Here is a 27,112-nt window from a genome sequence, read left to right on the forward strand (position 1 = left end):
AGTGTCTTTCATGCAAACTGCAGTAATCTGCTAGCGAAGCAACCAAGACAAATGCAAAGGGGGAATTTGACAAACCCTAGGAGCAAGCAAGTAACGCATATGGGGATTCAGCTGTGGTAATGTGATTATACTGTAGATCGATTAGTCAGCTTTTGTCATTGATCACACTACGTATAACCACTTGAGTCTCACCCGGGCCTTACACCAGGTGCTCTTCATGCTTGAGCATGCAGCAGTGGGTGGAGTTGGAAATCATAAACCACATATTCAAATGCAACCCACAACTCTGAACTTTTCTAGATGTCACAGACAAATATGCTTGTGAGAATGTAAATGTCCAGTAGATCAGATAGTAGGCAGCTTGTAAAAAAAGTCTGTGTGCATGTACTTTTTGATATTAGAGCTCAGTTTTACAATTTATAGTAAGTTGCTTTGCATAACTCTTGGCTATGGGGAATGAACCGTGTTTTGGAAACTACTGCTCTAAACTGTTTTTTTGTTTTTTTTTAATATGTCCCATGTATGATCTGCCAGGCTTTACCAGGCACCAGGAGAATGTGAGGCGAAAGGCAGATACGGGTAAACTGTGGAGAGTCAGGCACAGAAAATAAGACGGAGAATGCGATGGTTGATGGGCTGTCAGTTTTCGGTCCGCATGGAGTTCTTCCTCAGAGTTGAGCTGCCAAGGCTGGCGGAGCACGGTCCCAGTGTGTCCCTATCTGCCCCTTTGTGTTTAAGGAACTCTCTCTGTAGCTCATTAGAATCTTTATACTTTCTCCCCCTGAGGAGTGCCAGGCGCCGAATGGGCGCACAAATGAGGCTACCTTTCTACTTTGTATAATTGTGTTCAACCACAACTGTGGGAGGAGAAAAACAAAGATGAGATTAATCACTGTAGCCTCGTCCCTCCCCGTTCTCTCATCCCTCATCTGCCTTCCATTTCAGGGCTCCTGCCGACTTTTTAACTAGTTTCATTTAATTACCGACAGCTTTGGAGGGCGCACACGACTGCTGTTGACCTAAATCAGAAAAGTGGGACATATTTTTCCCCCATTGCCCCCTCCAACTTTCTTACTCTACTCTATTGATTTTTTTGCCTGCGTGGACCGCATGCACAAGCAAATTGGCTGAGCACAGCCATCAGTTTGACACCCTCACTCTCTGTCTCTCAGCTTGTCTCTGTCTTTACCGCTGCTTCTGAATTAGCTGGCTTCCATGGTCAGACTTCCCTCTACTACCAATTTATTCTGGAGGATGTGTAGGGGAATTGGGATTCTCATCCATTTTTGGGGTCCCTGACAGGTTGAGAGAAATTGGAGAGCGGCCTCTTTTGTTCGCACCGATGTAGTCGCAGTAATGGACAAGATTAGGGCAAAGTGTGAAGCAGCTCCTCGAGTTAAAGCGAAAAAATTCAAAGCAGGCACAAGGGATTTTCTTGTGTGACAGTTGAGTATTGGTTAATTATTTCGAACAGCGCAAGGTGGCTCGAGACTCTCTCCGCAGCCCTCCTCCTGTGCCTCTCAGTCGCCGTAGCTCTCAGCTTGTGTGATTTCCTACGTGGCTTGCTTTGACAAACAACAGCACCGATTCAGTCTCATTACCGCAAGTTGGATTCATTAAAGAAATCACTCCATACTATGGCCGTTTTGTCCCTTTTCTCTGTGTTTTTCTTTCTTTCTTTTTTTCCAAATCTAACCGAGGCCAAAGTTTCCCAACCTCCAGGAATAATCCTCCTTGATCCACCAATGGCATGCAGCGCACAGGAAAATAGTCCTGACGACAGCTGAACCTCTTAGCCCCGCAGGAATGTTTGACCACGTGCGGCCACACAGACACACACATAAGCTCACCATACACATAGGCCATACATTCAACGTTGAATCGCAGTGCAGAGCCAAACAGAGCGTCTCTCCATCTTCAATAGCAATTTTGTTTTTTCAGTTCTCAGCTCTGAATGACGGTGAAGACAAATTTGAGGAACTAGTTACTACTTTTAGAGTTGTTTTTTTTTTTTTTTTTCGTGAGGTCTATACTTCCTGAAAGCCCCATGTGAGGCGACTAAAGCAGAGAAAAAGGGAAGGAAACCCATTTCCTATAAAAGGCCATTTGACACACATACAGATTCCCTTCTGTAGTTTTATAAACTCTCCTCACAAGAAAGTGTTATAGTAAACATATAAGAACTTTTATTTATCGCTCTGCCCCATATTTCTTTTTGCTGGCGTGTCTATTTGCTTGTGCGCGCGTTTGTGTGTGTGTTATCGATCTAAGTTGTTGCAGATGTCAGGACTGTTGTCCCAGCAAGCTGCAGAATCCAACCCTCATCTTGCAGTTTTCAGCGTGAGCCTCCCTTCGTTGGAAAAAATGACAGTCGGGGCTAATATAGAAATGGACAGAGTCAAGTCATTCATTCCCCGCATTGTGTGGCTCACGGAAAAGCAGAATGCACATCACATGAAAACACTTTATTTTTACTCTGATGCGCGGGCTGGATGACAGATGCCTCGCTCGTCATATTTCTTGGTTCAGTTGCTCCTCACCGCTGTCGCTATCTTGTCATTGTTAGTTCAGCTCCATTGTAGTCTCACCACCTCAAATGGCTGCCTCGGCTCTTTTTCTACCCCGCTGAGCTTTACGGGGTCTTGTGGCAAAGCTTCTAAACTTTCGCTCGTGTTAGGAATTGGCAGTTCCCCGTAGAGCGCACTGTACTTACAAGCGCAACTGTTGAATGCCTCTTTGTGTAGAGGCCTTTGGGGTTGTAAACTGTAACAGCTTTTTGGAGACTGTTACTCTGTCAGAGAAATAGTTCTCAACTTTTGGCAGTAACATACTTCCCATACAGCAGATTAGATGTTGTTTTATTTGATCAGCAGTTATGACTTCCCCATAATCCCTATTGTTCCTCGTGGTTCCCTTTTGAATGAAATATTTGTTGATCATTTTAAATTGCTTGTGCTGTGTTGCTGCGAGTCCATGGATGTGATATATTTTGACATTAATAGGTGTATTAGGGTTTGTGCTCCGGAGCTCCTTCAGTAATGAATATTCAAGGCTTCGGTCACTGGCATCTGGCTGTCGCGATTTTTTTTGGGGCCATATTTATGATTAAAATGATCAGATGGAGGAAATTAGGTCTCACACAACATATCCTGGGCGCTAACTTGGCCTATGGTACAAGTGGAAAGAGAGGGACAGATGTGAGTTCTGGTCACAAATTAGCAGCTGTAGTTGTTTCTATTTTTGTGGGAGTGGGTGTTGAAAGGCTCTAAAAGTGTCTAAATCCAGCTAAATTTTGAATAATTGTGTAAACAGTGTGATTACTGTGTGCTGTGAGTGAGAAGGATGTTAACCAAAGGAAGTAAAAGAACTACACAAATCTCACACCATTTACTGTGGCCTTGAATCTGAGACATTTTCTACTTATGACTGATCATACTCCCTTTCTAATCCACCATTAGCCATTAATAAACCTTCCTCATCTCGTCCACGTTTTACCAGCATGACCAGTGCACACTTGATAGCCATTAGTAACGTAGGTTGCATATTCCCCTTACTGTGTAGGTAGTTGGCAAAACATCACCATACTTTGCTCTGTTAAATGGCTTGTTCTCTTACAGTCACATGAACTTTTGGATTGATCCTTTTTGTTTGATATATGAACTAATGCCACAGATGATTTGTTTTGGTTGTATAAATATTTGCATAAAAATACATAATTATTGTGTAAAATATGTTAAAAGAAAAGTTTAAGAAGCAGTGAACCCGTTTACTCATGAAAATTTTAAGTCTAGGGGAGGAGCAGCTAGTTCAAAGAGGTTTCTATAAAGAGATCTAAAGAGATTTCTAGTTTCATATTGGATTTTTTTTCCCTCCCCTTTTGAAAGGTTTTTGATTTCACAATTTTTAATCCATTCATTCATCCATTTTATCATTCATCCATTCATTCATCTGAGTCCGGGTCATGGGGCCAGCAGTCTAAGCAGAGAAGTCCAAACCTTTCTAACCTTGCCCACCTTAGAAACAGAAGCAATCCCAACCTGGCCTAAAGCATATATAGGATATTTCATTTTCAGCCTTTTTATTTTCTTTCTTACTTTTTGGTAAATAATGTGCAACATCGAAGGCAGAACGAATAAATCCATCCATCATGTTTCCTGACTTCCATCTTTTCGAAGAATCTGACATTGCTGCACTGCTAAATTAAAAAAAAATAATTTTGTGTCTAGATGTATGCATAAAGGATATGACCAACTATGTTGAAGGCAACAGAAGTTTATTTATAAGCATCACTTCCTCATATTTTTTTTAATCCTGGGATGAGCCTGGATTGGTATGACACATCACGGGGGTGGGTTTCATCTTACTTCACCTGCAGCATCATTTTTGTTGGAAAAACACTCCGATATTAGCACATTTTTATAGCACTGGAATCACTATTTGCATAGGCATAGTTTTGGTGGGTAACATAATTCACATTACAATTTTAGTGATCGTAGTTCACGTCTTCAAAATTAAAATTCAAAGTAAGAGTCTAAAACTCAATATTTTTAATGGCATAAGGCAGAGACATGCTGTCTGTCCAGTGTCACACTAGTCTGAACACTGATTGTTCATGCTCATACCTGCTTTCTACCACCCCTATCATTAAACTACCCATCCTTCACTCATCCCCTGCGTTTCCTTCATTTCCCTGGTCTCCATTTGATTTGGCTGCACGTCCTGCTTCACAGGATTTCCTTAAAGTTGTTAGCTTAGCTCCTCTTTTGCCCGTATTAAGGGAAGCTGACATATTCAGAGCTCTTATTGAGAAGCAGTGACTGGATAGCTGGCTGGCTGGCTTAGCTGATAATAAGGCATGCTCCAGTGGCTTGTATTTGTGTAGCACCTGCCATCTGTGTGTCCTTGAGTGGATCCTCCAAGCGCGCATGTGTGTGTGTGTTTCAGAGTTATACCACGCTGCCATTTCCTGTGAAGTGTCTTCAAATGCCCTGGCTGTGTTCTGAGGCTATGACCGTCTGTCACTGCATGGGTGTGTTTGAGCCAGCACGCCGTATGCACGCATGCACGCATTTTGCCCGTGTGACTGTGCAGTCAGCACTTCTTCTCATGTCTTGACCGCACGCAGTGAATCTGAGCACACGTCTTTCAAAACCTGCACCCTGTGGCCCCATCACTTGAACGCATGAAGCCGACACTGTGGTCTTTTCATCCACTCCCGTGCTTTTCACACACTCCCCACTGACTCAGATCTCTCACTGATGCTTCAGTCCTCTCTCCCCCCTCTCTTATACAGTTTCTCTGTCTCTACTTGTCACTGAGCTCTTTGTTTTATGTCTCGTGAGGAGAGCTGAATGAGGACTGCTGGGCCAGGATGTGAAGTGAACGTATAGAGTAATGGCTACACAGAATTGAAATGCTAGTCTGTCTCTAAATTTTTGTTCTGCGTTTTTCTTTTTGTTTTATTTGTGTGTGTGCATTTTTAAAATCATGTTTGCAGTGAACTAGACTAAATAAAAATCTTGGCGGTTGGGTAGACATGGAAACAAGTACCATAATTGCTTGAATTGTCTCCAACTCTATGATTAGCTGCAGCCCTATCATCAACATTCTCATCTTTCCCTCCGTCTAACATCGTTTGTCTGTCTCTTTTTCTTTGCATGCCAGTTAGTGCATCTTCTAGAAGGCTTAGCATTCAGTGGTAGCAGCATGGGGTAATTTCTCCATGACTGACTGATATTCTGCTTCCAAAGGATGTGCATGGTCAGCCTGAACACTAATGGGAAACTTACGAACGGTAATGAGATAAAAAAATGGCTTCAAAAGTTAAAGCCAATATTAACCCAACTGACATTTGTCTTCAGGGTCCTCCTTCCTTTGATTCTAGTCTTCTCAATCTTTGATTTCTCTGCGTGTGTGTGTGTGTGTGTGTGTGTGTGTGCGCGTGTTTGTGTGTGTGTGAGCTGAGCTTTGTTAATCAGATGAAGGAGAACCCTACCTGTCCATAGTAATTTCTTGATTCTGTTGACCTTAAGCGTACTTTAACACCTGGCGCCATCTGTACAGATCCATATTTTAGGTGCATTTCAGATGCCACACATATACAAGGGTATATGTCTGTGAAAAGGTCAGGCTGTGGTTTTTCACAGAAATGAAACAGTGAAATCTGTTTTTAGTTCCTGGCTGCCCTTGTTGTTATAGCTCTAGTGAACTTGAGAACATTACTTGCTCATATTCTTCCCACATTTTTAGTACATTTATCAGTGATTACAGTATTGATTACAGCCTCTCTTATATATACAGTCGTAGCTACCAAGGACATAGACTTTCTGGTAATTTCAAAAGGTATATTTAGTCACTTTGCTACTAGCACAGAACATACTGTCTGTCAAACAGTTTGACAGACACTCACCATGCAACACCATCTGGAAAACACCTGATTAGCAACAGCTTCATTTTATAACATGATCACAAATCACAAATAGCGTAAAAACATACCTGGATAGGAAAACACAATGGAACACTATCAGCCATCTGGCACACATTAGTGAAGTAGTATGGGATAATCTTGACAGAGAACAGAACTAAACTCAGCCGTCAAGAAGCCTGAAGAACTACTTCTGAAGACTGCTCTGTTTTCCCCTTATATACTGTATATCTCTGTATGTTTGTATGTTTAAATATTGCTCCATGTATTTCCTATTTTCCTATCAAAATATAAAGAAAAGCTGTGGCTCAAGACTTTTGCACAATACTGTACATGTGTTAGATTTGAGTTATTTTGGTGTCTAGAATGGGTGTGGCAGGAAAAATGTTACTGTCTTGGAGTGGTTCACAAAGTGCTTTATTTATCTTCATTTTGAATATTAGAGCTGTGACTCCAAGAGTGCAGTGGGTTTTTGGGTCAGTGATTCTTTGAAAAGGTCATCAGGTCATTTGACGGGAATCTGCCACTATTTAGTGCCGGGACGTAGGGATAGAGCCATACTACCGAGAGGAATAGCAATAACAATAACTTTAATTTTAGCTCAGAGGTGGTGTTTGTGTGCGTTGTGGCAGCTGGAAGTTCATTCGTTGTCTGAGAGCTTTTGTGTCATGGCTTTCAACCTACAATTTTGTCTTGCTGGTGGCGATGTTGTGGCGGCATGCTTCCTTAACAACAAATCGCTGTTCAAAACAAGACGCATCTGCGTGCAATAAAAAGTTGTTCCCGGGCTACTGTCGTGAAACAAACCAGCAGGTTTAACTAAGAAGAAAACCTCCATATGGTTGCTCATGGCTCACTGAATATTCAAAGACTCCGGGTTATCCCCTCTCACCAAGCTAACAACATGCCTTTGCGGATGTATGCTCATATTGTTGTGCTTGTCACCAGTCCTATCTGTGCAATCTCATGCATGTGTACATGCTGAGATGTTACACGTATTAAGAACAACATGCTTTTCATCAGGGCAGGGTGGGGAAATATTTCCTAATGAGGTGACAAGCACCAGCTGTCCACTATGAAAAGGCAGTATCAAATGGTATGATACCAGCACTTTAACACTTTGATGCATGCTGAGTCTACAAATGGGAGGTATTATTCAAACCGTGCCTCACAAGTTTGTAGAAGATGTGTGATATGTACAAAAAACTGTGCACACCTGGAGACCTGACAGGTTTCCAGGTGTGCATGACTGCAGTGGAGTATAGTCAAAGCCTTAATCACTAACTTCACGAAAAAATTGATGTACATCAGTGTGCAGGGCAAATTTTTTTTTTTTTGGTCAAATTAGCAACAAGGTGCTGGATGATTAATTATCTACAGTTACATTTGTTCATAAGTTCTAGTTGTGGAAGATAATAACCTTGTTATAAGTCACAACTTTATACACACCAATAATTGTATATAGGCTTTAATATACCTTGTATAATTTGTATCTCTACAGTTGCCTGTTGTTTATTTTCATATTGTTCTGTTTAATTTTACTTTATTACATTTCTTTGGTTTGTTTTTGTTTCAGTTGCACACTGTCTGTTGGGGGAACTGCGATTCTCTCTTTCCTTTACATATTGCGGAATTGACTATAAAGTTGACTTTGACTTTACAGTCTGACGATCTCCTTGCTTTCCATGTTCTTAAGCCCGTGGCTAAGTCTGCATGTTGATGTGTCCTTGAGCAAGACACTGAATCCTAAGCTGCTCTCAATACATCTGTCAGCATTTGATAAACAAAGTGTTGCATATAAAGAATCTGTGGATGAATATCTGAGTCCCAGTGGATGAATGTGGTTTGTAGAGTAAAACCCTTTAAGACTGGGAAGGTGCTAGAAATGCCCGTCTTACCTGACGGTGTATTTTAAATGACCACAAAAGCGACAGTTGCCTTTAAATTGATTTGCACAATCGGTTTATCAAGCTTGGAGAGAACATAGAGGCGTCTTATTAAGAAACTGAGATATGAGGGAACGGGTTACCAGACCATCACAGGAGTAACATATAAAGAACCTCACTCTTCTACTCTACAGTCAGTTTAGAGTCACTACCTGTATGGGTCCTTGCCATCTCCTTATTACGGCTAATATTATATATAACGTTGGAATCCATTCTTTGTTAGTGTGTTTCATTCATTTTGACAGGTTCTTTGTGCTAATTTGGTTTCCACACTCAAATGCAGAAATGTGCATAGTAGTGAGATATAATCTGAAAACATTCTTAAAAGTTCTCAAGTGCTTTTTTTTTCTTTTTCTGCCTCGCTGTGATTGATTTAACCTTGCTTTTGTCCCCCCTTCTTTCCTCCCCGGGCTCCATGGTCAGCGTGTAAGTGTTTGAGAACCGACAGGGAGGATCTCCTTTCCCCTCAAGCTGACACACGGGCAAACAATGCTAAGTGAGATCCACTATAAAGTCTGACTGGCTGCTTATCTCCTCAGCCTCCCTCTTCGATTCACTCACCCTCCCTCTTTTAGTTTCTCCTTCTCATCCAGTCTCTTCAATGTTTTGTTTCTCTTTAAGCCGTTCTGTTCGTCAGCCTCGCCGTCCTTCACCTTTTCTCCCTTTCTGTCTGCTTTTGCAGAAACTGCATCTTTATTTTTTATTTTTTTGCTTCCCAGTCAGCACAAATCCCACCAGTGTCTGCACATCATCGGGCTTGAGGGCTGTGGCTTCAGGCAACTCTCTCATTTTAAATCTCTTGACAGAGAGATAACACATACACGCACACAAAAAAAAATTTAACTAAGCCAAGCTGGTGGTTGTAGCAGCTCCACTTCTCACATCAATTTGATTTCAAATCACCTTGAGGCAGCACTTTCCTTTTTTTTTTTTATAAAAGCCACACCTTCATTTTTGGTTTTTTTGTTGATGTTTTTTGGGGGCGGACAACTCACTCACGCGGCAGGATAACACCACAGATGCTGTTTTGGGTGGATTTTGTTTCATCACGTTTTCATCATCGTTTCATCATCCTCAGTGTGGACCTGACTGCTCTCTGGGTTGCCATGGCCCGGAGCAAACGAAAGCAGGCTGTGGGTGTGTTTTTTATTTTAATTTTAATTTTATTTTCTGAGCGTGGGCTGAGGGTATTTTTGCTGATGTCACGTCATCAAGATGTGATGTCAGATGCTAAACCCATAACCTGCCAAATATGTTACATTTGTACATGTGTGAAGATGTGCGTCTGTTAAGGTCAAAAACTGCCACGTGCTGTGCGGGGTCTGCCAACTCTTATGCTCACTTATGCTTCCTGTGTGTGTGTGTGTGTGTGTGGGTGTGTGTACGTGTGTTTAAACATGCGTTTGCCACTGCATCAGGAGTGCATAATTTGCTGTAATTTGATTCAAGAGAGCCTGAAATGCAGATAGAGGTCAGCCACGCCTCCTCTTCCTTGAAAGAGAGCAATGAAGGTGGGGAGAGGCAGAAAGGAAGTGGAGAGGTTGCAGTTGAGTCAAAAAGGGAGAGGGTGGTTGACGCAGTAGGTTTCATTTGGCACTCCCACTTTTAACGGTCACACCTGAAGAAAGAAAGCGGATGCTTCTCTCTTCCTTTTTCCTACCCTGTCTGCTTGCTGAGTGCTTGCTCACGGGTAATTGTTGGGGTTCTCCCTGCATTACCTTACAATGTGAAGTGCCCCCGTCCAGACTCACTTTTAGTAATGTTGTTGTGAATTGGGGCTATATAAATAAAGCTGAATTGAATTTTGTTAGTGGTAGCTGCAGCAGAGACTTCACTCATCTATCTCTGTTCCTCGCACAATCCCTCCTCTCTGTCGTTCCCCCGCAGTGTCTTTGTCTTGCTTCATCGTTTTCATCTCTTACTTCTCCCATCAGCCTTTCCACACAAACTTAATTTCCCTGTGATCCCCGAACACATTTTAGCTCTTCTTTCCCCTTTTTCCATCCTTCTCTCTGCGGGGCGAATCGACGTGTAGGCAGTGGTGTCGGCAGGCTTCACCTGCTGCTGAAAATTCTCCTCTAAAGCTGTGGCTTCATGCATATTTACACGCGGGCTGTTTGGAGAGAGAGAGTAGATGCTTTTATTTGCATGTGTGGTTTCATGTGGGTTAAATGATAATTTAGCAATTCTATATTTGTAGAGGGTGGGTTTTTTTTCATTTCAATTTAGAGACAAAGACAGCTTGAAGACAAATGAAAAGAGAGGTTATGACAGTTTACTGCCTGTTGTAAAGAATCACATTTTACAACTTTGTCGTTAAGCTTCGAGCCCGCTGTCCTCGCCTGAGCTGCGTTGCCAGTTTTCCTTTGGGATAACTAATATTCTACTCCCCAGTGTGGTTAAAATAGTAAGGCTGAATTGTGGACTTGTTATCTTAAGTGAAGTGGCACCAACTGTAGCCAGATCCGTGACCTAAGTTGCAATTAAGCGGATGTGGATATGAAATAGCAGTGAACATTTTGTCCTCCTAGAAAAGCTAGAAAAGTGGGCAAGCTTACGTTTGACAAGGACTAAATTGTGATGTTAGACGACTGGGCCAGAGAATCTCCAAAGCTGCAGCTTTTGTGGGGTGTTCCTGGTCTGAAGTGGTCAGGATCTATCAAAAGTGGTCCAAGAAAGGAACAGTGGGCAGCCAAGGCTGATAGACATGGAGGAGCGAAAGCTGGCTTGTGTGTTCTGATTTAACAGATGAGCCTCTGTAGCTCAAAGGGCTGAAAAATGTAATGCTGGTTCTGATAGAAAGGTGTCAGAAAACACAGGGCATCACAGTTTGTCTGTATTTGGGGCTGCATAGCCGCAGACCAGTCACAGTGCCCATGCTGAGCATTAGAACTGGACCATGGAAGAATGGAAGAAGGGGATCATGGATGATCGGGTGTGTTGTGTTGCCAATCTGGGGAACACATGGCACCAGGAAGGAATATGGGGAGAAAGGTGAGCCAGTGGAGGCAGTGGGATGCTTTGGGCAATGCTCTGCTGGGAAACCATGGGTCCTGCCATCTATGTGCATGATACTTTAACACGTACCACATACCTAAGCATTGCAATAGACCACGGGTGGGGAACTCCAGGTCTCAAGGACTGGTGTCCTGCAGGTTTTAGATATCACCCTGGTTCAACACACTTGAATCAAATGATTAGTTCATTACCAGGCCTCTGGAGGACGTGAAGACATGTTTAAATCAGCTGTGTTGGCTCAAGGACACATCTAAAACCTGCAGGACACCAGTCCTTGAGGCCTGGAGTTCCCCCACCCCGCTGTAAACCCTGTACACCCTTTAATGGAATCTGTATCCCCTGATGGCTGTGGCCCCTATTAGCAGGATGCCACACAGTAAAAATCGTATAGGATGGTTTCGGGATCACAGCGAGTTTGAGGTGTTGACTTGACCGCCAAATTCCCCAGACCTCAGTTTAGTCGAGAATCTGTGGGATGTGCTGGACAAACATGTCCAGTCTATGAAGGCTCCAACTTGCAACTTACAGGATTTGATGGATCTGTTGCTAATATCTCGGTGCAGATGCCACAGCACACCTTCACTGGTCTAATGATGTTCATGATGGGTCAGGGCTGTTTTAGCAGCAAAAAGGAGACCAACACAATATTAGGCAGGATGTGATATTCACTGGTATTCAGAAAAATCTAGCATTTCTATGTATTTTTGGATGTTTCAATAAATTGCTGTTTCTATTTCACATCTTCCAAGAAAAATTGCATTTTTTTGCACAGTACTGTATACAGAGAAGTGATATTTAGGCATCAGAGTGACTAGAAACAAGACTAATTACCGTATGTCATCATCCAATGGTAAATGGTAGAAAAGTGAGGGGAAATCACACATTTGTGCAGCTGAGATAAAGCTTTCCTAAATGATTTTAATGATCATCTCATTTCCACTTTGGCATCAGTGGGCTATCTAATGCATGCTCTTAGCCAGCTTTGAAGCCTCACACACAGATGCAGAGACACAGACACACACACAGAGTCAGATTAATGCCTGGGAATGAGGTGAGGTTTTAGCGCACTGACCCATTTCATTTTAATCTGAGTCATTTGTGATTTCTCCTGCTCAGGACAGATTGAATGTCACTTTGGTTGCTCCCTGCTTTCATGTCTGGGGCAAAAACTGGCATTACCTAAGGTGATGATCACACTGATGGGGGGGGGGAACACAAAAAAAGTGTTTTCAGCTTTTTCTTTGTTAAATATGCCTGTTTAATATGTGTAAATTGCCAAACGATGTTGTGCGTGTCTCTGTGATGGTGTGTTTACACGAGGCTGTTCTTTGCTAATCATGCTTGAAGCAATACAGAAGCAAAGCAGCAGGAGCTCTTACAAGTTTACAGACACCTTCTATTTTTAAGAAATGGCTGTATCTCTTTTCTGCTCAGCTTTATTTTTGAGTTCTTTCCTGCATGCATCAGATACTGTAAGCGCAACATTGTGCATTTATTTCACGTCATCGAGCTCCGAGCTGCACTGGCTTTTAAAGAAACCCCAACAAAAAACATAAAAAGTAATAGCATTCCTCAAACGAGTGCACTTTGAAAGCTCTGGCTCCAGCAGCGTAATCTGAGCAAAGGGTTATTGTTGCTAGTGAGTAGTATTGTGACAGCGGTTAGGTCGCTATCTCCAAATGCACAATGGCAGCGAAAGGAAACTGGTGTCCGGCAATGAGGTGAGGCTGAATGAAAGCCGTTCCTCCTGGGTGATTCTGCTGCCCTGGTTTTTGTCTGTGCTGCCTATCAGACCTCTACGTCTGCGTGCATTCGTGCGTGTGTGTGTGTTGTCCGTGGGTGCACAGCTGCCAAGTTGAATCCCATTCAAAGTCTTCTCAATGCTGATACTTTCTGTTGTTGATTCCCCCTCCTTTAAAATGCACAGTGCCACTTCTCAGAATTTGAAGACATCTTTTTTTTTTTTTTTTTGCAGACTGTGCACATCCACAGCCTTTTCTCCCTGTCTCCCACTAAACCTGTCTGGCACCACTTTTACTGTCACACCGGTGCGAGTTGTGACTGCAACTACACTTCGTATAATCCTGTCGCCGTGTGTTGGAGTCTCCTTGAGCGTCGCTAACCATGGTTTCTCTTACGCTGCTTTTAATCCTTGATGTGTTGGACAAGCACAGCAAGAAGGGGATGCATTTGTAGCTTTTGAAAAATGTTGTTTTGTTTTTTTTAATTGACCACATAGAAAGATAAATGCATGAGGTCTATGAGTTGGAACGCAGTGTGCAAGGATTTGGCTAAGGCGAAACATAGCTGAGCTGGTTCTGGTTTGAATTGGAATGTTTTAGTCACATTGCTGGAAATAAAGATTACTTTTGGTTTGGCAAACGCACTTCTGGATGTCTTAAATTGTTGGAGTGGACATGCAAAATGGCGAGCTTGCATCATGAGGAACTACAGGCGTTTATTGATGCAGCTGGCTTTCAGTTCTGTACTTTTCTAAACGTATTTGACGTGTAAGAAACAGGATGAAAACAAGCAGCGCTTCCCCATTTGTGATATGGTTATTCTCCCCTTCTTCAGCATCAACCCATTAACCTAATTAACAAAACAAAAAAAAGAATCATAGTATTTCCTCACAAATATGCCGTTGCATGTGTGTCTGTGCGGGATTCACAACACTCACATATATTCCCACACGAAAAATTAAATATTCATGACATTACATTTGGCAGTGGTGGAGACCGATTGACTGCCACCAGTTTGTGTGTTGTCAAATTAGCATATTAATGATATAAATGCTGTATAATTAACATGTGGGAGTGGATTATGCATGTGAATCGTTGTCGGATCAGTCAGAGAGAAGAAAGGGTCAGGCTAATTAGGTTAAAAAGCACATCAACGGGTGCTTTGAGTGAAATTTGCCATGAGATTTAGTGTAAACAGCTCGTAAAAGCTGTGGGCTCCGAGACAGGAAATAACTGTTTTTCTACTTTAATGGTAAAATCTCTGTAATGGAGCATCACACTTTATTGCAGACAGAATACATTTAAATTAAAGTGTTGCTTTTTAAAAAAAATAAACAAACTTGTAACTTGTGTAACTTGAGTGCTGGAGTTTCTGCTTGAGGCCCGTGGTGGTATTTGTTCTTCTAAGGAGCTTAAACAGAGTGACAGGAGAACCAAATGTAATGTGCTTTGACAGGCCTCGACTCCAAGTGGCAGCCTGAAACACGTGTAAGCTTAATCCAAGACAGTAGGCTTTCCAGGGATCTCAACTTACTCAGCAGAATGCACTTTCAAACTAGAAATGGAAACGGATATGAAAGGGCAAGGTGACGGTCCACAAAGGTGTGACAAGAACAGCTGCAAAGTGCACTGACGCTGAATCCAGCTGGTCCCTGCAGGATTAAGCATCATATTCCAGAAGTTCCTTCATTTAGGTTTTTGATGATGTTGGAGAGCGTTGTCTTCCTGGTCCGAAAGCTCACTTCATTTTCTTACTCTTCAAATCTATTAGTGAGTCTTGTTGCCCTATGGACAGGATCACTGTCACCCTAGGATAACTTGTATTAGCGTACAATAAAAAAAAACATTACTTGGGGAGTTAAAAAGGCTCAAAGGTATTTCAATAAATCAAAGATGAGGTTTTGACTTTGGTCGGGTGGAGGTGAGTTACACCTTTTTTTGACTAGGGCTAACCGAGAGACAAACAGCAGCTATTCATGCTCACATTCACACATTTAGAATCACCATACACATGGTTTTGGACTGTGGGAGGAAGCCAGAGTAGCCTGAGAGGACCCACGCAGCTAGAGGGAGAGCATGCAGAAGGCCACCAGTTATATAAGGTGATGGTGCTGAGCATCATGCTGCCCCTGTTTAAACTCTGCTTTTATAAAGCACTTTCTAAGTTTTGACTTTAGCAAACTTGGACTTTGACCTTATTCCAAGGTTATATCCAAATGACCTGGAAACCACCAGTCACAAAGGAAAATATTCTAACTGGTCAGAGTATTCTCTGAGTGGTTCCTCGAGGCTTATTGTCTCTGGGTGAAACTGATTACAAAGGTTTACACGGTGCTGCACCAAATATTTCCTTGTGATTGGTGCTTCGATCCTTGGCTGCTCCAGTCTGCTCCAGTCTGCATAGGAAAGTATCCATCCATCCATCCATCCATTCGCTTCCGCTTATCCTTTTCAGGGTCGCGGGGGGCGCTGGAGCCTATCCCAGCTGTCATAGGACGAAAGGCGGGGTACACCCTGGACAGGTCGCCAGTCTGTCGCAGGGCTAACACATAGGGACAGACAACCATTCACACTCACATTCTCTCGCACATTCACACCTAGTGACAATTTGGATTAATCAATTAACCTATCCCCACAAGCTGCATGTCTTTGGATGGTGGGAGGAAGCCGGAGTACCCGGAGAGAACCCACGCAAACACGGGGAGAACATGCAAACTCCACACAGAAAGACCCCGGCCTGATGGTGGAATTGAACTCAGGACCTTCTTGCTGTGCGGCAACAGTGCTAAGGAAAGTATCCTTGGGCAAAATGCTGAAAGTTGATCTCCATCGAGGTCGCCAACTGTTCTCTATGCCTGTGTGACTGGGGACGTAGGGGCGCGATATAGTTGACAGCTGCTGGCGACAGTTTTTCATGTTAGCACACCTGTCAATCAAAGTGGCCACAGGGGTCTAGTGGAGTCTACACCTCAACAGATCAGGGCTGTTTTAGCACCAAAAGGAAGGCTAACACAGTATTAGGCAGGTGGGCATACTGTTATGCCTGAGCCATGCTAGCTCTGTTAGGACCAAATAACACACTGGCTGCTCTTACTTTGGTTTCTATATCTGCTCTCTTTCCCCTTGTGTGTCTCCATCAGTACGGCTACCTGTCTGTCAGCCAGTCTTTTTCTGTCTCTGGTGTAAACTGGCAATAAACTTGTTTTTTCATGGGTAAATGGCTCTTCCAGGCTGCCATCCTATTGTAATGTCTGGTTTAAGAAAGACAGTCTTTGCAAAAATAGCAGTGTCCCCACCATGACCCGGTGGACCAGTGTCACAGAGAATCAAACAGAGTATGTGTGCGTGTGTCAGAAAGTTTAAGACTTTGCCTTTTTGTGGCTGAAAAGCTAGTCATTGCAGGCCATCTGGAAACTGGATCTAACAGGTTCAGTTGACAGAAAGTGTGTGTGTGTGTGTGTGTGTGTGTTGATGCCAAATCTGAGCATCTGCAGGTCTGTTTTTTGTTCAGTTTATGCAATAGGATATTCGTGGACCAGTGGCATCCGCTTGGACGCGTGTGTGGCGTGTGCGTACATTGGACAGTTTATAGAGTTTTCCACTTGCTTTGAATGTTTTTGTGCTTTGTGGCAGCAGTGTGGTGGAACAGCCATTAATGGCATCTTTCCCCCATTTGTACTTACTGTTCTCTTCCTCTGGCGTAACGGAACATGTCCCACAATCCCAGCACATGGGATAAAAACAACAACAAAATCAATTCCCTCCAGAGTGAACACCTTCCCTGTCTCATCTCATCATTTGGCAGTTAGCCAGCCTGGACGGCTGACAGACAGGTAGTCGGACTGATGGCAGGCAGTTAGAGATGAACGGACAGACAAGCAGCTGGCTTGTGGATCGGCAGGTGGGAAGCTTTCATTTCACAGCAGAAAAAAAAAGAAAAAATGGTGACTTGAAACTGAATAATTTAGCTTAATGCAGCTGGGAAAGTCACTTGGATAATTCATGTATTGGGCACACTTTGTGAGTGTAAGTGTGTTTGCTGTGATTCGTCTGTGTGTGCTTGTGTGTGTGTGCGCGCCTGAGTGATTGGGCTTTGAATGAATTACAAAAAGTAGAAACTATCAGGCATCTCCTCACGTGTGTGTGCGTGCGTGCGTGCGTGCGTGTGTGCGTGCGTGTGTGTTCGTGTGCTTTGAACGAATAACAAAGTCAGATGTGCACTTGTGACAAATCCCATGTAAAGAGCCTTTCTGAGGCTTGGGGAATAACAAAGAGTTGGCGATGCTTCAACATAAAATACGAAGGACACGCAGAAGCACACACGTGAACAGAGTTACAGACGGCCCAGAATTTTAATTTCGACTGCAGACTTGGTCTCAGTGTCAACGTGAGAGAGTGGGTGGATGAGTAATTCTGCTGAATCCTCTCTTCAGCAGTGGGCTATTCTCCTAGAGAAAGAGGAGGAAAAAAACACTCCACCCCTAAAAAGGAAAAAAAAAATATAACACCTCTGGCAGTCAGCCTCTGATTTGTAGCTTAGTTATTAGTAAAGTTCATGATGCATTTTTTCTGATCATGAAAATATCCTTACAGCTGCAAGGAATAAGGAGGCTTTAATAGATTTTTGTCTCCCACTGCAAGAGGGCTATTAGTGCATCTTTTCAAAAAGAAAAATCAGAATATCATAAACAGTTACACCACAGTCGGTTTGCTTTGCATGCTTATTAATGTACTACTTGGGGGGGAAAAGTAAAATGAAATTATTGGGCCATAACCAGCGGGAAGCCAGCTTGAATTTTACTGAACGGCAATTGAATTTATCCTTAGCTGCAGCATCCCTGTGTGGTCTGCAGTCCATGAACTGTGACCACTGCGTCTTTGTACTCCTGTACAAGTGCTTGCTTCTTTAAATTGTCTTGGATTAAATATAATCCCTCTGCAACTAAGGGAATTCTCTCTGCGCTGTTTGGATGCTGCGTTCAGGTATACCGAATAAGCCCTGCAGCCAGAAGAAATGAAATTCTCGTCCTCGCTTGAGCTCAAGGCGGAAGCCTTTCTACATGGCAAGGACTCTTGTTATGTTTCCATTGGATATCCCAGTTTTACATGTGCGTGACCTTGTATGAATGGGTGTCTCTGTGAGCCTATGTCTACATGCATACGTTGCTGTTTGAATAGGCCGCTTGTGTAAATTTGCTGGCTGTGACTTTGCAGCATTAAGCTTGCACCCTGGTGGATCTGGCAACATTTGCAAGTCTGTGTTTGCATGAATATCAGTGTGAAGCGGCTGACATATTTTTGGGTACATGCAAGTTTAAGAGTGCGGGTTAATTCATTGTGCGTGTGTGTGTGTGTGTGTGTTTGGTTTCAGTGAGCGAGTCAGCAGGACTCTGTGCTATTTTTAAGAGATGATTGCAGTATTGTCAGCTGAGACATTTTGCTGAAACACTCACAGTTACAAAGCAGCGCTTAGTTCTAATAGACCTTCAGCATCACTCTGTCCGTACCTACTTGACCTGCTATCCTTTTAGATGGCAGGCTTTCTCATGACATTTTCTCAAAACCTGTATTAAGACATCTCTCCAGTGTTTGTTGTTGAAATTCTGTTTACATTATACATGCTTCCCTTAGGCAGTATCATTAGAAGACATAGCATACATTTTCACTGCTATGCAGATGACACCCAGCTCTATCTGTCCATGGAGCCAGATAACACACACCAATTAGTTAAACTGCAGGAATGTCTTAAAGACATAAAGACCTGGATGGCCGCTAACTTTCTGCTTCTTAATTCAGATAAAACTGAGGTTATTGTACTCGGCCCTGAAAATCTTAGAAATATGATATCTAATCAGATTCTTACTCTGGATGGCATTACCTTGGCCTCCAGTAACGCGGTGAGGAACCTTGGAGTCATTTTTGACCAGGACATGTCCTTCAACGCACATATTAAACAAATATGTAAGACTGCTTTCTTCCATTTGCGCAACATCTCTAAAATTAGAAATATCCTGTCTCAGAGTGACGCTGAAAAACTAGTTCATGCATTTATTACTTCCAGGCTGGACTACTGTAATTCATTATTATCAGGATGTCCAAAAAACTCACTGAAAAGCCTTCAGCTAATCCAAAATGCTGCAGCAAGAGTCCTGACAGGGACTAGAAAGAGAGAGCATATTTCTCCTGTTTTGGCTTCCCTTCATTGGCTTCCTGTTAAATCCAGAATTGAATTCAAAATCCTGCTCCTCACATACAAGGTCTTAAATAATCAGGCCCCATCTTATCTTAATGACCTTGTAGTACCATATCACCCTATTAGAGCGCTCCGCTCTCGCTCTGCAGGCCTACTTGTTGTTCCTAGAGTATTTAAAAGTAGAATGGGAGGGAGAGCCTTCAGTTTTCAGGCCCCTCTTCTGTGGAACCAGCTTCCAGTTTGGATTCGGGAGACAGACACTATCTCTACTTTTAAGATTAGGCTTAAAACTTTCCTTTTTTCTAAAGCATATAGTTAGGGCTGGACCAGGTGACCCTGAATCCTCCCTTTGTTATGCTGCAATAGATGTAGGCTGCCGGGGGATTCCCATGATGCATTGAGTTTTTCCTTTCCAGTCACCTTTCTCACTCACTATGTATTAATAGACCTCTCTGCATTGAATCATATCTGTTATTAACCTCTGTCTCTCTTCCACAGCATGTCTTTATCCTGTCTTCCTTCTCTCACCCCAACCGGTCGCAGCAGATGGCCGCCCCTCCCTGAGCCTGGTTCTGCCGGAGGTTTCTTCCTGTTAAAAGGGAGTTTTTCCTTCCCACTGTCGCCAAAGTGCTTGCTCATAGGGGGTCATATGATTGTTGGGTTTTTCTCTGTATCTATGAAGCGCCTTGAGGCGACTTTTGTTGTGATTTGGCGCTATATAAATAAAATTGAATTGAATTGAATTGAATTGAAATGTCATTTTCCACACGCTACCAATTTAAGGGTAATTCCTGATTCCTACATGCAGGCACACGGGCATAGACAGATTGTGCCTTTCATGTGTAAAATTTGTCATATGGCTCTTAAATTGACTTTACTTCAACTATGATTGACTAGGGATGTCATGATACCAGAAGTTAAGTTATTGGTACCAAAAACAGCAGAATTATGCAATTGTTGATGTGTAGTTTGATACCACCGTTTACCAAAAGAAAAGGGAGGGGAAAAGCCTGAAACTTACTGCTGTTCAGTTAACAAGAGAGGGTGAAGCTATTCTGCAGCTGCACTAGTTACCACCTTCCATCTGTAGTTTTCACTGTGCTTGTGGGGATCTTTCTTTTTCAGCATGTAAGCGTAGACTAGAATAATTATAGTCAGGTCCAGAAGAATTGTAGCTTTGGCACAGACGAGGCCAAGTACTGTGGCATTTTTAGAATTTTGGTCTCGAATGGTATTGTAAGCATCAGTTCTGGTGACATGTCTGTCATAGACTGTATCTAAAAGATTGACAGAGCCATGGGGGTTTAAACCCTCAAGTTTGGCATTTTGGCAGATAATGTGTTAAATTTTTATCAAGACCATATTTAGAAAAGGCAGAGATCAGCTAATGCTCCTGCCTGCTATGTCATTAGGTTAGCAAGGTGCTGTCATCATTTACTGTCAGTTGTGATGCTAATTTGGGCTAGGAGAACACGCAAAAAATGGAATATAGTTGCTAGAGAAACATACCAAAGAAGGTGAAAAGTGCCATCTGTCACCCTGAATGTAGGTTATTTTAGCACCTGTGCTGTATGTGTGCTGGCTAGCAGTCAGTGCCGATTGAAAAGGAAGGCAAGAGCTTGGATTAATCACGACTGTTTAGGATTAAATAATAAGACGTAATCTGTAGATTGTTCTGCCTGTTCTTACGAAGCATTTCCTTGTTAACTCTCTGAGGTCGACGGACGCGCCGGCGCGTCAAAATCACATGACCAATTTAAAATGACACAGCAACAAGATGCAGCGACCCAGAGTCTCCATTTCAACTTGGGTCGAAAGTGCAGACTTCAAGCTATATAGCAGTTTTTAAATTGTGTGGATAGGCCACGTAAAACCAGAGTTATGGAAAAAAATACACGCAACATTTACAACGGGAAGAAATGGTTAAAAACTGCGTTTTCTAGAGACGGTGCTAGCAAACATACCTGATTGTTCTGTAAATAGATTTAAATGGTTATATAAAAAACACCTGAGGCCTTGGCTGCATTTCTAGGTAGATAGTACCATATAACTTTATTGTTTGCAAAACATGTGCATAATTTTTAGAAATGTACAATTTCTATTTGCATTTCAAGTTATGAAAATGATTTGTTAAACATGTTTGTGGTTTTTACAGAAAAAAATATAACTCTTTTCTACTCAGATTTTTGTCTGAATTTAGTTCAATTGTGCTAATATAGTATGTCAAAATGAAAAAACAACTCCAATTTCAGATATGAGGTTGTGCTGAAAATAATGATACCAAACAAGGCAAGATAAACAGCTTTTAAAGGAGAAATATAGAGGTAAAATCAAAAGTAGTCAAAAACGGCCAATTATACCTTGGACCCAAGAGGGTTAAATTAGAGTAAAATACTGGCAGCTAGATCTCGTCATAAGTAAATAGTTATTTTACAGTACAGCTACAGTATTATACAACAGCAGCTTCTTATTGAAAAATTACATTGCTTCATAGAATGCCAGCTTTACAGTATAATGCCTGTTATCATTGTTAATATCCAAAAACCACTTGAAAAACACCAAAACACTTTGTCTAGTTGACATTCCATTCATCTTATGAGCTACTGGCAGAAACAGAGTAAGGCTTTTGTCCTCAAAGGCGTCGCCATTTAAAGTGTTAAAAGTGTAAATGCACTTAGAAAGAACGGTGCATTTCTGTACGAAAGTCTTTTCTGTTTTTGCTATTGTGTGTGGAAAGTTTTTTCCTTAAAATACGAGTCATTGAAAATAAAAAAAAAAACAAAAAACGTCCTCTGTGGAACAGAATGGATTTATGTAACTCTGTTTTGAGTGTTTGTGTTATGAGTTTGTGCAGAAATGGAGAGGTATTTCATAAGCTTTGATTTTATTTCACCTACACAGATTATTGATCGTATCTTCTCTCTCTCTGTTGTTTTCATTTTTTTTATTTTTTTAGTTGTCCCATTATTTTTTGTCTGTTTGTTTCCTACACTCTCTTTCTAACTCTACTCTTCTGCCTCTTTTGCTGCAGTGCTGGCCAGTTTCAGAGGGACCATCCAGCATGGCCTCCCGCTGGAAATTGGAGACACGGTGCAAATCCTGGAGAAATGTGAAGGTATGGTGCTCGTTTTATACACTTCCTATGTGGAGGCTACATTCAAATTAGCTGCTCGCTCTGCGAAAATTTAGAAAGGAAACGGATTTCCTTTCCTGAATTTGAAACTTGAGTAGTTAGGAACACTTCTGTTTTTTCATTCAACAGATAAATAAAAGCAGCCCTTTACCAAATCAACCATAAACAGTTAGTAGAGTCACGCACAGACTGTCATCCGAATATTTATAAATGCAACCACAAAGCTGTCCGGATACATGCACATTGTTTGGCATAAAAACCTACATGCATGTGGGTGTTTCAGTATGTGCCTACACTGAAAGCTCCCATGGGGGCAACATTACACTTGTTGCATGTCCTCTTGAGGGGTGTTGTGATGTGGTATGTGCACAAAATGAGCACCAAGTTGTCTGTGAAGAGGACCTGTGGAAATTCATGTTTGCTACTGTTTCCTGCACCACAAGCTGGCTGCTCCTCCTGCCTTCCTGCCCACACTGTCTGCTTTTCTCCTCTACATGAATTTTTTGTACTCTCTCTCTCTTTCTGTGGATGCTAATATGTTTTTAGTTGTTTTTTTTTCTTTCAGCACTTTCCTTTCTGTCCTATCCCCATTTCAAATCCCAGAACAATGTCGAGTCATTTCACAGCAATGCTACGCTTTCATTAACACCAATAAGCAACCGTACACAAATATGTTTCTTCCGGAGCGTGCACTTGACACAAACTGTCACACTTCCTGTTTGGTGGACACACACGCAAACACACACACATACTGAAAGACAGCAAGTCAGTCTATCTTGAAACTTGCCAGCCAGAGGGATGTGATATTGTGGTAAGAGACCCAAAGGAAGTAGACAATAGCACAGCCAGTGGAATGCTTGGCCCAGAAGGGAAGAACTAAATCAAAATCCAGCCAGCAGCACAGAGGCTGAGAGGCAGACTGCTGACAGCAGAGGAGGCAGACTAATGGCCCTGCCTCATGGTGATACTGTTGACACTTCAAAACACAGGAGCTTACACACTGGACGTGTCTTTACTGAAATGCGGCTCCTGTCTGAAAATTCTCCGCCTCAGTAATTGATTTTTGACTTTGTCCTTCGATGGCTCTTTATTTTGTAAGTTACTGACAGCAGTGAGCGCACACTATATAAACTATGATTTTAAATGATGGTTTTCCACACTGCTCTTTCAGACGTCCCCCCACAACCTTGTCAGATAAGCTGTGCACCTTCCTAGACTTTGCCACTTAGCATGTCCCTAGCTTTTCATTTCACCTCAATTTTAACATTTTTTTGTTACTCTGTTCAAATAAAAGTGAATATTGATGTGAAATATCGTTAATTTCTTTTTTGTCTATTTTACCATTTTTAATGTTACTTTTAGATAGGAAATAGAAACCGTTTAGCATAAGATTTCGGTTAGCTTTAGTTGGGCTATCATTAGCTATATTTTTCAGGGTATTACGTTAAGCTATTTCATCCTTTTTTTTCTTGCGCTAACTGTTAATTACAAACTATTTTAAAGTGCAGTAAACATTATCCTCTATCTTCAGACATATCATTTTTCTATAGCTATTATGACAATCTATTTAAAGGGTTAACCTTTATGTTAAGCTATCATGCTGAATCTCTGCTGATTTTAGCTTTTTACTCTTTCAGCTTTTTGCTAACTTGGCAAAATAGGTGACTGGAACACTGATGTTAACAACACATGGTTGTTGTGGTTTTAACACTGTTACAGAATTAGCATTGTATAGTCTGCTTATAGTATTAATTGTTGTGATATTAGCAACAATTACTAAAATTACTGAGTGACAGCGTTTGTAATTTTAAAAAAAAATGTTAGCTTGGTTAATTCCTTGTCTTTATGTGCCCACCCTGAAATAATACTATGTTGTATGTTGGTATTACAGATTAAAAACATTAACCACTTAATACATACTAATCTGTTGCAGATGTATTTCCTGATTTGTTGATATTAAGCCTTGCAATGAACACAGCCTAACCTTTGCTAATAAACAAAGATAAAAATTACAACTCTATGAATTCCTGTAACAAATGAGGTAGAAAATACTGCCTAGGTTACAGATGCTTTGGCAAAACCAAATAATATAATATGATTATAATAATCTAATACATTTACATTTGAACTATTTAGTTAATGCTCTTATCTGGCAGGACTTAAAATGGTTGGAATGAGCTTAAATTGTCAGTCTGGAAAAGACCATCAGGTCAAAGCCTCTGCAAATTTGAATGTATTAGATTGTTTCTATCAGTGTTGGGATTTGCAAAAGCATCAAGTATGTACTAATTTGGCTTGAGCTGAGAGTAGAGTGTGAGCAAATGCTAAACCACAGTTTTTTTTTCCCTGTCTTTGCTTTGTATTTTTTTTCTTCAACCTTTGTTATGACAAGGCAAACTGATATTTATAGTGCTTTTCAGCGGCTTTGTGTGTTGCAGGTTTCCTCCTGTATTCGGCTGTGCATTAACCTGTGGTCACTGCAAACACGGGTTGCTAAGAAATACATTCCTCTGTACCTCACTGCTTTTGAGTGGTGTGCCTTAACACATAAAATCTCAAAATCTATACCTGCAAAGTAACAAGGAAGCCGAGCAGTGTGTCAGATCATAGTCAGAAACGTCAAAACCACGAGCGTAAATGCTGATAGGAAAAACATGTTTGCTTCTTGTGTGGCGAAATATAGATGAAATTTCTTAAGAATGTGGCCACTCTTAAGTTTGACTGGCAGTGATGGTGACTGGCTTTTAAAGGGCTTATTTGGCTTTTAAGAGACATGAATATCATGCATGCCAGTTTCGATAAAGATTAGAAAAGAGGGCGTCTGGTATAAGTATTGAAAAAACGGTGTTGCAGAGCACTTTGAGCCCAGATAGAACCAAAGAATCCAGTGCCTAACAAAGTATATGGAAAATGCTAGTTCACCTTCAGCCCATTATTTGTAATGGAGTGATACAGAAAAATGGTGAAAATATTCAGGGTTCTGTCCCCAGTCGCTGTGTGAGAATTCAAAACATTTTACCAAATGGTGCTCTGGTTGCTTTAGATTCCAGTCACAGAATACGAAGAAGAGAAGTTTTGTTGCTTTGCCTATAATAACAAGTTTATGAGGAAGTCTTTTCATTGACAATAATATTGTCAAAACTATACTGATAACCCGAGTATGCATTTTCACATGAAACTTAGTAAACCACAGGCTTAATGGCTTTGTTGTGAGATATTGTAACAGGGAAGGGGACTATACAACTTCCTTCTTGCACATACATCTCTTTACTCTGCTCTTAATAGATATACAGTAATTCATTTTCTTTTCCACTTAAATGTGTAATATTCACAGTAACGGCTGTAAAGTTAAAGTAGTGCTCTCTCTCTCTCTCTCTCCCTCCCTCCCTCCCTCCCTCCAGGATGGTACAGAGGATTCATCCTGAAGAACCCAAATGTGAAGGTGAGCAAACCTTTCCATGATATTGTTTTTCTCGCCTTGCCTACTTATGCTCTCACTAAACCTGATTCCCTCTCTGTGTATTAGCTGGTGTCATGCATTGAATTGAAAGAGTCTCTTGGAACTGTCATTGTTAGCGAAAACTAGCACTTTCACTAGCTGAGATGACAGATGTAAGCAGGAACACCTGTCTTTTCGTCGTATGACTTGTCAGGTTCCCTACTTTGAAAATTGCTCTTTGCAGCCCTGCAAATAGTTTGGTGACACTATGTGATTTTCTCTAGTGCTCCACCCAACGTCAGAGTTATAATCAGCCAGACCTACTCAGACAAGTGGAAACACCTGTTTGTGTGCACACTTAAACAACAGCGGAGGAGAGGTTTCTCTTTCACTACGAACAGACATGCTGCTGATACACAAGTACACTGATGTTAGCCAGGAAATGTCTAGAAGTGTGCAAAAGTCTTGAGCTATAAAAATAATTTTAAAGGTGAACTTAAGCAATAGTTCTCCAGGATTTCTGAAGGTGCTGTTTTTTCACTGATTTTCACCTTCCAGTCCTTGTACCTAACCATCTTCAGAGGAATCGTTTTTTTGTTGAGCCACTCGTCACTAATCTATGAATCACTGAAACATAAAAAAGGCACCTAACCCAAGGGATGAATCAGTGTTGAGTCTGCAAATAACAAACAACTTAGCAACAAAACTGTATCTTTAGTCACTTGGTTGCTAACAGGCTGTAGTTGTCTAGGTTGTTGCTGTTTCTTTAGTTGAAGAAAAAGCCCAAGTGATTACTATGAAACTGTTAGCTGCATACTTGGCATTTCTTGACATGGTCAGGTGTTCTTAAAGAATTTGAGGAAAAAAGAAGAAGTAACAAGGCCTAAAAAAGGCTACAGCAGATGAACAGAACTGAAAGTCACGTCTCTAAGAACGAGGAAGAATTCCAGCAAAGATGTGACACAGGACCTGAGAGATGCGTCTGACCTTTCAATTGATCCAGCTACTTTTTTGCTGAAGCCTCATCAGAAACAATCTCAGTGGAATGCAGTATACAGTAAATGCATGTAGTAATGCAGTAAAAACACACAATGGAACATCATTAGTCATGGATTGGACTCCTGGAGATCCCAGAGTGTGGGATCATGTTGACAGAAAATTATACAAAATGAAGCCAACATCCAACAACATCCCACCAATGTCCATCAGGAAGCTTG

At 41.6% G+C, this 27,112-nt stretch overlaps 1 protein-coding gene across 4 annotated transcripts in view; it reads left to right on the plus strand.

Moving 5' to 3' along the window:
• dock4b (dedicator of cytokinesis 4b) overlaps positions 1-27,112 on the plus strand; it is a 140,733-nt gene that overhangs the window by 13,993 nt on the left and 99,628 nt on the right. For all 4 annotated transcript variants that reach the window (XM_026147369.1, XM_026147372.1, XM_026147370.1 and 1 more), the window contains exons 2-3: positions 22,355-22,438; positions 25,858-25,898. In XM_026147369.1, coding sequence (XP_026003154.1) covers positions 22,355-22,438; positions 25,858-25,898 — 125 coding nt within the window. The remainder of the gene's footprint in view (positions 1-22,354; positions 22,439-25,857; positions 25,899-27,112) is intronic.

This window comes from Astatotilapia calliptera, chromosome 17 (assembly GCF_900246225.1).
Source record: "Astatotilapia calliptera chromosome 17, fAstCal1.2, whole genome shotgun sequence".
In the NCBI taxonomy this organism is placed as follows: domain Eukaryota; kingdom Metazoa; phylum Chordata; class Actinopteri; order Cichliformes; family Cichlidae; genus Astatotilapia; species Astatotilapia calliptera.